This window comes from Schistocerca serialis, chromosome 1 (genome assembly GCF_023864345.2).
Source record: "Schistocerca serialis cubense isolate TAMUIC-IGC-003099 chromosome 1, iqSchSeri2.2, whole genome shotgun sequence".
NCBI lineage: Eukaryota > Metazoa > Arthropoda > Insecta > Orthoptera > Acrididae > Schistocerca > Schistocerca serialis.
The window spans coordinates 140,450,758-140,465,218 of NC_064638.1; the positions used below are offsets into that span (position 1 = coordinate 140,450,758).

At 37.9% G+C, this 14,461-nt stretch overlaps 1 protein-coding gene across 1 annotated transcript in view; it reads right to left on the minus strand.

Annotated features, from left to right (window-relative positions):
- The window catches only part of LOC126464350 (transcription elongation regulator 1), a 260,399-nt gene that overhangs the window by 134,164 nt on the left and 111,774 nt on the right, over positions 1 to 14,461 (minus strand). Inside the window, exons 10-11 of the mRNA XM_050096228.1 lie at positions 11,739 to 12,010; positions 5,383 to 5,534 (exon numbers count right to left, since the gene is read on the minus strand). Coding sequence (XP_049952185.1) covers positions 5,383 to 5,534; positions 11,739 to 12,010 — 424 coding nt within the window. The remainder of the gene's footprint in view (positions 1 to 5,382; positions 5,535 to 11,738; positions 12,011 to 14,461) is intronic.

A 14,461-nucleotide genomic window follows, 5' to 3' on the forward strand; every position in this document is an offset into this window, starting at 1 on the left:
TGACAATTCCAAAATCGTTTAGGGAAGCTTATAACATTTCTTTATTAGATGTGATGTGATTTTACATCCTCCTTGGACTTCCCAACTGAATGGTTCAACTGTAATTTCACCATCAAACTAGCTACCAATTTCTATGAATACTTGCTTTAAAACATTTAGATCAATAATGAGTCAACACTTCAATAAATTGGGACTGTGGATTTCAATCGTCAACTTCTGCAGATCACCACATTACCCTTTTCCACTAAGTGATATGATACAATTTCATTTAGAGACGAATGACAAACTTTCATAAATTATTTCTTATGAACTTGCAAGCGCACTAAATTTATTTTGTAGTTTGTGCATTTAAATAAATCTTTCCCACTTTGAAATTTAGTGTTTCATTTCTAATTTACCTCGCATGACACCAGAAGCGCTCTGCGTCCCCTCTATAAGACACGCGTCCCCTCTATAAGACACTGATTATTTTTATTTCTGTCATTGGCAATCAATAATTTAAACTTCAGATATATGGAATTTTAGACCTTTTAAACATTTCCTTAAAAAGATTTAAAAGCAATTCACACTAAAAAAAAAAAAATTGGGCATTAATGGGTTAATTAGCTACTTTGACAAGGCTACGACTTCCTAAAATCACGCCATGAAATGAGGTCCATTCTGTCTGACATTTCACCCACTACACGTAGACTAGCTTTCTATCACTCCCCCCCCCCCTCCATCCCCCCCCCCCCCCCCCACAATGTCTGCAGTATCCTTGTCAGACCCTATGCTCCTTCTGCTCCCATTTCCCTACCCTATGGCTCCTACTTCTGTGGCCATTCCTACTGTGAGACTTGCCTATTGCACCCTCCTCTTACCACCACCTATACGAGCTCTGTAACTGGCAAAACATACACTATCAAAGAAAGAGCCACCTGTGAAACAACACGTTGTGTACCAGCTGTTACTTAAACACTGTTTGGAGTTATACATTGGTATGATTACCACCAAGATATCAATTAGGATGAACTGTCCTAGGCCGAAGGCTTATACTGGCAATAGACAATATCGTGTCGCAGAATATGCTCTGTAACCTCGCAGTCATGACCCAGGAACCTGTTTCGCCACATGTGCCATCTGAATTATTCTCCTAGACACCAGTTTCTCAGAACTCAGCAGGTGGAAACGTATTACATCATTGGTCCTCTTCACCCAACTGGCAATAAGTTATGTTAATTTCTTTCTTCTCTGTTATTCCATTTTCGATTCCTCTACATCTTTTAGTTTCTGATCTGTCTATTTTTCCCTGTCCCCCATCTCTACCACTTACAATGCACTTAGCTTTCCACTCTACTTAATTCATGCATGATGTTTTGTGGTAATCACTGTCTTGCATATTAAGCTATCTTCCACATTTAAATGCTCAGGTTTACAATTCTTGTCCACTGCACCATTGCAATTCCAACTATCTGTCTTGCCTTCTCATCCGGTTCGACAAGTCTCCCCTGACCGCTGACCCAAAGATTTGTGCGACTTTTCCAAACTCTTCCCATTTCCTAAACCTCACCAGTCCCATCTTCACACTTCGTCTTCTCCCTTCAACCCTTCTGCCAGAAGCAGGGGTCACTGGCTCTGAAAGCTTGCAAACCACAATAGCTTTACATGTGTTTTTTGCTGTCGCTACTCGGTGAATAGGTTTTTGTCTATACAATCACGCGCTACATGTAAGGGGAATAGCAAACAAGTGGTTTCAGTCTTACCCAGAAAATTAGGTGCAGAAGGCAGAGAGAGTTCACACATCTGCTGATGACAAATTTTTAGCAAAAGAATTATCAGACAAGAAAGATACATACCTATGTGTTCCTCAGGGCACTGCATTGGAAATTTTTGGAACAGTGTTCCAGAAAAGACAACGATCTATATAATAGTATAACTTATATCAATACACACAGTCGTGATCACATATAAGTTGTTTACTTTTATTTGTAGACGATCAATTTTGATCTCCTAAGACATCATCATCAAATCTTTAATTTTCTGGTGACTGTACGAAAAGTTGCCATGGAGCAGGTCCATCTGTGCAAGATTTAGGACATTGCTCAATCTCCACACCTGCACAGATGGACCTGCTACATGCCAATGATACCTACCCTCAAGGAATGTAATCTGAAAATGTTTTCTTAGAAGATCAAAACCAAAACCAATCTAAATATAGAAATAACCTTAAATGTGATGACGACAGCATCAGTAAGTACTATATTGAGTCCAATGCTGCTGTTACAATGACTTACCGGACATTCTGAGACAGAGAGAAAAATTTCTCATCACTGACAAAACACCAGAGCACCTACTAGAGAAAACAAATGACACTCTTGATGATACTATGATTGGGCAATATGTAACAAATTAACAATGAATGTAACAAAAGCTAACAGTATGCAGTTCACCTTAATGTGGGAATACAATTATGTTTGAGTATAGTTGATAAATTTATAGATGTTGTGGTGATTTAAGAGGCCCATGGTTTTTCGGATAAATATTGATTGTCAAATAACATGGAATGAACACAGAAAGATGCTGGGAGAAAGAATGTTATCTGCATGTTCTGGTCTAGTGGTGTGTATCATCTGTTTGTAACAGCCAATCTCTTGCAGTGAATACTATTCTTAAGTACACTCAATTCTTAGATACGAGATTCTTCTCTGGGAATCAAAGCCACAAAACATGCATACAATTTTTAAACTGCAGAAAAGGGCTGAATGAATAATAACTAGAAGCAGTAGTCAGTTCACTGTAACAAAACTTGAAGAATCTGGGTATCCTTACTGTACCAAGTAAGTGTCTAGCAATCTGTTGTGCATATCAGGGTGAAAACACTACTTTATTTTTCACTAACTGTTCTATACACAATCTTGGAACACGAGCCATTTTGACTTACATTTAACAAAAAAAAAAAAATTCTAAGCAGCATTTTCAATCAAGGAATAAAAGTGTATAATAAATTGGCAAAGGAAAGAATAATATTACTAAAATGCACCTGTTTACAAAGGTATCTAATACAGATTTTGGAAGTAATGCATTCTACACAATCAAAGATTGCTTGGTGTGTCCAGAGTAGCAGTCAATAATGAAAAGAGGATAATTACATCACCTTGTTGCATTACAATAGTGTAATGCTTCTGCAAGAAAATCGTGTGCAGAGATTTATAGTGCATGATTGTGAAGTCTTAGTGCAAAGAGAACAGACCATAGTTCTGCAGACAAAACAGGCTGGAGTTGGCACAAAGAGAACAGAGTGGGGTTAATGCAAAGGGTGTAGCTGCGAGTCCTTGGTCCATGTCGTCGGTGGGAATCCTTGATGTGTATACAATTATTTTGAGTGACCTATTTTGATGTATTTTTATGGCAAATCCAATATAATTATGAGACAACCCCTGGATGAATAAAGTAATAAAAAGACTGAATTAAATTTTAGTAAGTCTATGATATTGTTTACGTTCACAAAGGATATCTTTGTGGTCTAGATTCATACTTAATTTTCGAAAGTTCAATTTTTACTTTCACTTAATTTTGCTTTTTCTGTCGCCACATTGCATGCCACTTGAAAATAATTTTCGAAAGTTCAATTTTTACTTTCACTTAATTTTGCTTTTTCTGTCGCCACATTGCATGCCACTTGAAAATTAATTCTATCTCCAAACTTTCATCACACTAAACTCATCAATGACAGCTTTGTTAGATGCCACCTCTCACAGTTTAAGTGCTGCTCCTTAGGAGGAACAGGTTTTGTTGTAAATAAATTCAAATTTTCAGAACAGCTGTACCAATTCTTTTATGATCCATTTTAGCTATGAGAGCTCTTTGCTTACTCCATCTAATATTAACATACAGGATCCACAGGAAAACTATAGCTTCTGGAAAGCTTTTACTGCCCCTACTAGTTTCAGGCCAATCCTCAGAAGATGACAGTGTTTACATTTATTATGTAGTAAATGTTTTTTTCCAATATGTCATCTGCTCTGATGATATTCTTCTTCAGACTATAAGATTTCAGCAAGCCATGTGTATGTGACAATGGTAGTATTATAGCAGGTACAGCAGTAGACTCCGGCCCTAGAGGTCACAGGTTCAATCCTGGAGAGAGACAGGGATTTTTTCTTGTTCCAGTGCCTGCAGGATAACCCTCCTGTCCAATCAGAATGCTATCAATGAGCACAAGGGATCTTTTTTGGAGATAGGTGGCCAGATGAGAGGCCCGATATCCACTCGCTTCTAGTACTGTGGTAAAGAAAGGCGGTCAAGGCCAATAGCTCAGTCATGGGATTGCACCACAGAGAAAACAATGTGAACAGAAGTGGAAGGAAAACAAAGCCATGTGGAGTCAGGCCTGTGTATCACTGCAGCAGATATGTTGCTGCAACCACTACCCACACAATAAATATAAACTTCAAACAATTGGTTCTGGCAATAACATAAGAGCATTTCAAAAGTATTAATGTTTCTTGTGGTCTTCCCCAACTCTCTTGTCCCTTTAAACAATCCAGATGAGGCGTCAGGAGTCGGAAGAAAATTTATTCACATTGTTTAATAAAACAACGCAGGTCATCTGTATCAGCCGCTTCACCAACTTATTTCATGTATCCAAACAAGCACTTCACAGTAGCTGCTTTCAATAAAGGCTTTTGAGCCACCAGTCATATGCAATGAAACAGGTCTCCCTAGATGTCATCAGAATGACTCGATTGAATCTGCATTAAAATGTGGCTACACAGGAGTTATTACTTAACAATAAAACAAAAGGATCAAAATAACAAATTACTGCATTGAGAACAAAAAAAAAAAGCCCTATTAACAGTTTTTTTTTTTTTACTTTCTGAATACAGGTAACTATGTAACCAAAATTTAAAGAAAACAGCAATGTGTAACTGAAAATACAAGGAGTGGTGGTGGGGAAGGGGGTGGGGGAAATGGGAGCAGGAGGGGGGGGGATGGCAAGAAGAAAATATGTTGGGGGAAGGGGGGGGGGGGTGTTCAGGTAATAAATTTTAACTGCTCACAAAGTTTTTTCTAGATAGAAATGTGACATTCTAACATACTCTTTTCAACATAGTAAGGACTATGGAATCAAATGATGTGTCTACAATGCTGTTCAGGATTCTTTCTGCCCATCACTGACAATCACCAATAAAGTTAATGTAGCTATCTCACACTATTCACTATGTGTGGCAGGCACATCAGCTGTACCCAACAACTTCCACTGCTGTATGCTATGATTGCAGATCATGCTGGGAACCAAGTACTGTGAGTACTTGTCACCCACACACAACACATGGTTGTGTCCAATTTTGTATCCGTATATTGTGTGAAAACAGCTTAAATTTTGGCCATCTGTCAGCTTACCTCTTTTTCTGCAAGCATTTCTTTGAACGATTTGATACGTATCTCCAGGGGGACAACTGCTCGTTCACGTGAAGCTCTCACTTCTGCTTCAATTGCAGCTTCCTTACCAATATCTATTAGTTTCTTATCACCTTTTCCTTCTTTATCTCCATCTGCAATTAATGACACAATCAATTTACACGAAGTCAAAAGATTACTGCTAATATGGAAACATTGAAAATCATGCAGTTTCATGTTGATTGTGATTTTTTTTTAATAATTTGAGAGAATTTTAAATTGCTATCTTTTACAAATACGTAACTGCTTGTCCTGCAAATGTTAAGTAACAGTTACTGCGAAAAATAACAACACTTACATTGCAAAACATAATGACTTCTGCAACTAATTTAATCGACTTCTGCAACTAATTTAATCTGTGATAGAAGGGCACACCTGTAGGTGTGTGGCAGATTCTGGGGCCACATTAATGGAGGGGAGAAAAAAAAAAGAGAAAAGAAGAAAGAAAAAACAGTGACATTGGCAACACACAGCCCGATATCTGCATTACACTCTCTCAAACTTTCTTATACATACTGCCTGATAAAAAAAAGTGAAGCATCCAGAGGACATGGTTGGATGACATAGGGGTGATGCGCATGCGCACACGTGCACGCACACACCACTGGCAGATACGTAATGGTTACAGTTGCAGTTCTCTGTGACTGGCAGAAAGGCCATCAAAATGCATTAGGACCACCCGTGTTTAGTGTTGTTACCACACCTGATGGTATGTAAGGGACCTGGACTGTGTCAGATGTTAGGTGATCACTGAAGGACACTGAGAAGCCATGCACTCTTTTGAGACTACTTTATCAGCCACTCATAGTGTTTGAAAGGGGTCTCATTGGCGACCTCTGTTTGGTCAGCCGGTTGATTGATGCTGTATCCAGATTTGTGAGGCGTTCAATCATAACAGAGGCACAATGTCAGACTGCATGGGAACATTAGGACAAGCATATTCATCAACGTTCCGGTAGACCATGTCTGACCAGCATTGGGACACTCGCCATATTGTGCAGCAAGCACATCCTAAGCCCTTCATATCTGGGCATGCCATCTAAGAACAAGTAATGGACTCCCTGCAACATTGTGTGTCATCTACATCATCAGTCTGAGACTAGCCGCAGCCAGACTAGATAGTTATTGTCCCATGTTTAGGCTGCCATTAACATCACAACACAAAACGGCTGCATTTGTAATGATGCCATGACCAGGAAGCATGAACTTCTAATGAAGGGCATTGTACTGTGTGCAGTGATTAATCACAGCCCTGGACTATCCTGGTGAGTATGACCGTGACCTGGGCAAAAGGCCCATTCTTCCAATGTTTCAAATATGCACGGCAGTGTTATGCCTGACACGGTGTGGGGAGCCTTCAGGTATGAATTCTGGTCAAAGCTGGTAGTGACTGAGGGAATTCTTGTGGCACTACGGTAAATCACAAACAGCCGGAATTTTCCTGCGTTGCCTCTCATGAGACAGAATTGTGGTGCCATTTTTCCACATGACAATGCTGGTCCACACATGGCTTGTGTGTCTAAGAACTGCCTGCATGACAGGTACCCCTACCACCAACAAAATTTCCAGATCTTTCCCTGAAAAAAATGTGCAGGACCGGCTCGAATGTCAACTCTGTCCCAGCAGCAGTATCCACTATATCAATGACCTGCTACAATAGTTGTGGGCCAGCTTGCCTCAGTAGAGGATGAAATGGCTTGACACAATTCCCAACTGAATCAGTGGATGCAACCAATGCACAGTGGGTTCAACATCGTACTTACAAGTGGATACATACTGCCAAGTACTTTGTGAATTTCACTCTGTATTGTAATCACCAAGTGCCACCTCATACCACCTCAACCCACAAGATTTCTTTTCATTTCCTCCTCCGCTTCTACATACTTTACCTTTCTTTTCTGAGGCAACAATATTATCGATGTAGTTCTTCAATGAGAATGAAATTCTGAATGATTTACACATCCACAATGAACTGTGCAACATCTCATTAACCACTGGAAGCAACAACAACAATATTTGCATTGACTGTATGAATAAAAATGAAAGAAAAAGTAAATGATGCAAATGTCCACTGAAGATTTGTGGTCCACAGAGTAAATAAGACATTGACTGTCCGCTGGTAAGGTGAATATACTTGTTCATATGTTACTGGTACTGGCTGCTACTTCCTCTAGCAGATAAACAGGATGATTATCTGACAAAACTACAGTGCAGCAGCTGACATTGAAACTGAGTTCCCAGATGTAACATCTCAAACTAAGTCACTTGTATGGGCTTATAATGGATGGCTACTGTGCCTACAGTAAAGAAGATGGTGGTGGTTGTTATACGGATTTTGTTTAAAATAATACCTTTCTCATATTCTACTAACATATGACATGGGTATATCAGATGTTAATAAGAAGCTCTGCTTGCAACCATTGTCCAGCTAATGTTAATGTGTGAGAAATGTCCTTTGGATCATTCACTTTCTCTGAAATTAGAACAAAAATATGTGGTTATTCTTGGAAGATCAAGATTCAAGGGGGGGGGGGGGGGGGGGGGGGGGTTAGCTTCAGTATCTCAAGCACTTTCTGAGAGATTCTGCCAATGCCAATACACGTAGTGCAACGTCAACTGTCAGTCATTCTCCTCCTCCCCTCCTCTCCTCCCACTGCTTGGATCAGACAGTGGTATAATATTCAACCAGTTATAAAATCACGGTGTTTGGAATCCTTTTCATCCTCTGCTCCATGACTTGTGATTTTCATATGTACACAGTGAAGAGTGGCAGCTAGAAAACTATTTTGCTTGTTGTCTGCTGACATAATGTCTTCCTTGTTTAAGAAGTTCCATTGCTTACTTCCACCTTCTAGATGTGCCATTTTGCCATAATTCATAAATACATAAAATAACATGCATGGGACAGAGAGGCTGTCCTGTTTTTATCTTCAGGAGCCTAAATTCTTAGTGCTTTTAAAAGGAGCATGTGCCTGCCCCAGCACGAGTGCTTGCGCTCTCTCTCTCTCTCTCTCTCTCTCTCTCTCTCTCTCTCTCTCTCTCACACACACACACACACACACACACACACACACACACACACACACACACACACACAGAGAGAGAGAGAGAGAGAGAGAGAGAGAGAGAGAGAGAGAGAGAGAGAGCAAATAGTAAAATAATAAAATATTTAAGTTTCAAAATGCCTCTTCCTACAATTTCCTGTGGTATGTATAGAGTTAATTTAGTGTCTTAATCGTAACATTCTTTTGGGAAAACTTAAATTTTATGGCACAGAACATATGAATAAAAACTGGTTTACTCTCTATTTATTTACATAATAGTGGGAAGCACATAATTATGCTGGAAATTCAGTCAGTTTGGGTAAGGACTCATCTTCAGACATTGGCTAAATAACTATCTGTGTGCTACATAGTACGACAAGACCTCCATTTCTGGTATTAAATATAAATGACATCCCATCTAGTGTAATGAAATGTTCATTTTTTGTTTTTGTAAATTAATGCTCAGAAGGGTGGGGGAGGGGCTGGGGGGAGGAGGAGCAGGAGAATGTCAACACAATTCTGCTTGAGGAAGGAGGCGCTGTAAAACCACACTCTCATCACACCCAAATTCGGCATCATCTGCGCTGAGTGTGGTTGCCGATTTTTGTCACTATGTCAAAAAATTATTTTCTTTGCACACTTTCTCTCACTAATGTCATAATAAACTATATTCACAATCCCTTCTGTAGTCAGAGATGTCAGTGACCATTATGTGGAAAAAGCTTCGTAAGATTCCTGTATACAACTGTTATATGCGTAATCATACTAAAACACCTTCACAATAAACATACACCCTTACGTAATTTGTAATCAAATACCATCCAAAATCCTATTCACAACTTAACCTGATTCCTAAAGGGCCAAAATAGGCTGTCATAAAAACAAACTGTGCACTAAAGAATAAATTTAACAACTGATGCTTTTCAATGAAAACACGTTACAACTGATCATGGTGATGGAGCCGTTCATTGCTGATTGATATAACAATGTCTGTCACTTATCACTTCTTTCACCTTTAGCAACGTTCGTTAATGTGGATATGACACATGCAGAGTTGCATCATGGCTTGGAGTCTGCATTTAACTGTTAAGTCAACCTATAGGTAGCTAGGCAAGTCAGTTTAACAGTTGGAGGGAGGCAACAAGCACCAGCTCTAATAGAGCCACACACAGTAGAGCACTGTGGTATTCAAACTAACTTTTGTGTTTAAGACAGCTTGACCTTTATAATATAATTTTCACTTTCACTGTTAAAATGAAGGCACTAACATAAATGATTTTTTTCACTGAGAAAATTCATTGTGTCTGTAAATCAGATGAAGAGTTCATAATATTGTGTATACAATATGTATGAACAAAATTGTCATATATCACAAAGAATTGGAAACAGTACATGAGCAGGTTTCTATTAAGTTTTTCCATAGACTATCTACTACAACCTACATACAGAAGTAAAATTTTAAACTTTTATTTCAAATAACATCTTTTGAAATATTAATCCATGACATGTGTCTATTATTTCTAACAATACGTTTTTTCTGATCTACTGCAAGCAATTTATGCTTGCAGTATCCTCTTATCAGCCCATTGGTATATATTTATTCTTGCAATTTTGATTCCAGAATAGGTAAATTCTTGCATTTGCTTGTGAGGTTTCTATTTATTATGCATGCTATAACGTTTCCAACTGCTCATTGTGGGAACCCTTGGTTTTCATTTATTTTAACATTACTTCTATTGTAAATTTTGTTATTGAATTTTTAAGTATTTGTTGTAATGGCCAACACAAATTCAGATTTCTCTGCCTGTTTTGTGTTTGGTACACACTCTTAGTCATATCTTGAGATGTAGTACAAGATGTTAAAAGGATATGTTAGAAACAGTTCAATGATTCATACAACAAATTGTGCAAATTTATTTTCAATGTCTATTTTTGTTACATTATGTTCACTTAACAATGGTAGTGGTGGATGTAGTGCTGGTGGTGATGGTGGTAGTGGTAGTAGTAGTAGTAGTAGTAGTAGTAGTAGACGTTGTAGTAGTAGTAAATGACAAAATATTTGCACAACTAAAAAAAATAACAGTATAAAACACATCTATTAAAACGGTATTAAACATTAACTTAAATTGAGATCTGTAACTGAGCATTATCTTACATAAACCCGAAACAATTGTTTGATAACATTCTTGTATTCTAAAACAACTGCTGGCTTACTACCACCAACTGCTGCTGCAGGACTTCATTTTCTTCCTGTATGTGACCTACCAACTAAAACAGAAACACAATTCATATTGAATTTTCTGTACTATTTGCTGTCAATGCAAGGTGGTGGTAGTTAATACATATTGGACACACTAACATCACAATGATCATGCTCTTAAGTCCATAAAGTAATCAACACCTGAACTAAACAAAGATCTTCACATTTGATGTATAGTAAAATAATTCAATTATTTGGACTGCTGAGATCAAATTTCTGTTGGTGTACCAAACTCAACAATTCTCAACAACTCTTGTTTCAGTGAGAGAAAGGGGGGGGGGGGGTAAAGAAAGAAAGAAAGAGATATATACACACAAAGCTACTTTCTTCAGCATACACTGAAAAATTAAGCTGCAGATCGCAGATGTTTCAATCTGACAAGGAAATTTTTACTGCCAATGCCTAGGCAATTTCTGGAATTACTACTGGTCCACTTATGAGGCCAGAGAGATTGTTTTAGCACCAAGAATTAGGTTTTTGGTCAGTGTTCACAACTAACCATTTTCGTTATGATGTGAAACCAACATGAAAATGCTTTAATACAGTACACTGTTAATGGTGATGACTTCCAATCTTTACAATTGGAATTTGAAGTCTCTGTCTATTATATGCAGGGAAGTGCTGAAAAGATGGTAAGTTGAAACATCTCATTCAACCAATGCATACGTCATAACATAGAATTTGTTATCAAAGACAAAGGAGTGAGGCAGTGTGTGTTACAAAAATACAAACTTAAGTTTACAAATAAAACTGAAAGACTTCAGTAACACAAATTCAAAAGGATTTGTGAAGTATTACACAATCTTAGCAATTTTTACTTTGATTAGTAAAAAATTTTTTGCATTTGTTACAGATTTGGTAGTGCAATATGCTGAGTCACTAACTTTCTCAGTATTTACAAAAATTATTACAATACATTTAATTTTTAACACGACAAAACTGGTAAATAATAAAACTTCTTAAAGTGTTAGCATATGACATATCTTAAAATCTACCTTTTGTAGGAGTGTCGTCTTTCTTCTTTTTTGATGGCGTTGACTCCGCATCATCACTAGCTGGTGAACCAGACCTTTTGGTGCCAGCAGCTGAGTTAGAAGTAGAGCCTGATGATGCTGAGGCTGATGGGCCACCTGCTGCCTCAGGAGGTGTGGCCACCATTTTATCAACATCTGCACGACCAGATAGTTCATCTGGTCGCTCCCAGACTGATGTACGAGAGGATGGATTGTAAAAAAAAACTCTACCATCACCTGTCCATACCACACACCTGTACACACAAAAGATGAGTAAAGCTTTAGTAATTTCAAAATAAAACAATCAACTGCACACCTCAATGCACTCAACATGAAGTTCAACAAGATCCACTATGGATAAAATAACAATTATTTAGTTTTAATTTCAAGCTGATTAAGTTTTAGGCGTTTCACTTTTATTCTTCAACTTATGAAAATTTTATGACGACGACTATTTTATATGACAAGCCATGTCACTCCTGCACAGGCCATGCTGTGGACAGCTGACAATTATTGTAACTGTTGCACACACAGTTCTCACTACAATATCTGCCTAGTATTGCAAATAATGGGCTATTGAGGCAATTTTTATCAATGCTTCAGGCTATTCGCCTTCCATATTACTGTAATCTTGCGAGATTATGGTTTACAACCTGGCTTGCTCACAATGATGTTTACAACTAAATAATGTTAGTGTTGTTTGGCCCCAAATACGAATGCACATAACTACAGGATTACAAACAAATGATAAGTTTTTACCCCATGTTCACCACTTTTTTTTACTTGGACAATCTGAAGATGGTGGTAGGAAGCAATTAAAACCTGTTATCGTGCTTTAATTGTTTAAAGAGGGGAGAGGTGGGTGGGAATTGCAGCATAATCATTAATACAAAAAAAAAAAAAAAAAAAAAAAAAAAAAAAAAAAAAAAAAAAATGAACCAAATTTTGGAAAGAGTTCTTCAAGGATGTAGAATGAATTAAATTATACATCAATTGACTACTGTGGCATATTTCCATATAATTATGAAAATGAGTTCTAAATACTTTTTAAATCAATTAGCACAAAACTAGCTACTTTGGAAAGAGCCACTACTCTATCTCTTATGCTACTATCAGCAGGTGTTCTTAACTAATACTTCAAACTAAGTAAACAAGTAACTTTACACAGAACACAATTAGTTGTCTACATACCCATAAAATTCAGGCCTGATTAATATGAACGTAAGCACTAACTGAAACTTTTACAGCCTAGTCCACGTATTAACACTGATTATGAAACTGAGTCAACATTAAGAAAAGCAACTCACCATATGGCGGAGATGCTGAGTCACATACAGGCACAACAAAAAGACTGTCCCAATATAAGCTTTCAGCCAACAAGGCCTTTGTCAAAAATAGACAACACACACACACACACACACACACACACACACACACACACACACACACACACACACAAATGACAATCTTTTTGTTGCACCTATCTACGACTCAGCATCTCCGCTACATGTTGTGTAGCAGCTTTCCTTTTCGCAGTATTGTTACATTTCATCCTGGATTTTCCATTGTTTGATTATAAAATGTGTGGGTAATAACATATGCTTTTACTTGCCTAAACGAACTCTCACTCTTTAAGAGATACAGATATGTTGCTTAATATTTCGGGGGTTTGTGAGTTTGTGAAACACCTGCACCCTTAACAGTTAGTATAAATGAGTTTATAATTCATAACTGGCATTCAGCTATGTTCAAGCAGCATTATTATTAGTTAAGGTATTGAGAAGAATCTGGGTTTGTTGGGATTGGAGTTTTACGTTTGAGGTGTTCCTCGGACATCATGCAGTGATGGCAGACACACTTTTGACGAGTTTTAATAATCACAAGCAGTCACTCGAGTATATAGTGCTGTGTGTTGCGCCATGAAGCTCCTCTTTGGAGAAGTTCCATGGTGTTTGTCAAAACATTAAGAATACAGGACAAAGGAAAGAGATGAGTCTGACGTCAGAAGTCAATCGGGCAAGATGTTCTTGTGAAATGACTAAGTTGTAACCCGAGCTGTAAATTGAGTGAGCTGTCATCTGGCCAATAAACCAGATTGTATCCACGGCACATAGCATCTTCTTCTTCTTCTTCTTATTCTTAATAGTAAAGTAGTTTTAAGGGAGGAATAGTTGGAAGAAGGTAAAAGCATACTTCAAGATGGCAAAAAAACCTCACAAATGGTGACCATGTTTTTGGAAACTGCAAAACAGTGTACGAGAAAACTCTAAATACAGAAACAAAGTTTCAAGTCTGATAATACATTGAGACGAAAGGACTATGAGAAGAAAACTCAAAGAGGAGATCATACAGCGGCATCCATCCAAGAGGCGCCCACTTTAATGAAGAAACAGCACATGTAATGATGACAAAAGCAAGCAAAATTATGAGCAGAAGATATGGACATACGAGCAAATACCATGATTTTGCAGTGATAACTATGTTGCAGTGTTAACAACTGTGCAACCTAAGCCCTCAAATTTAAGATGGCTGTATCTAATAAACAGCAGTGTGCTTTACTAACAAAAACAGTCATTTGAAGTTGGCCGGGTGAAATTATTTAACAGTGGGAAAGCCAGTGGGCATTCTAGCAAGATCCTCTCCTGGAAATGTAAAATTTGTAGCAGAAATAAGTTGATAGAGGAACAGGAGTCTTGTCCTTCAGG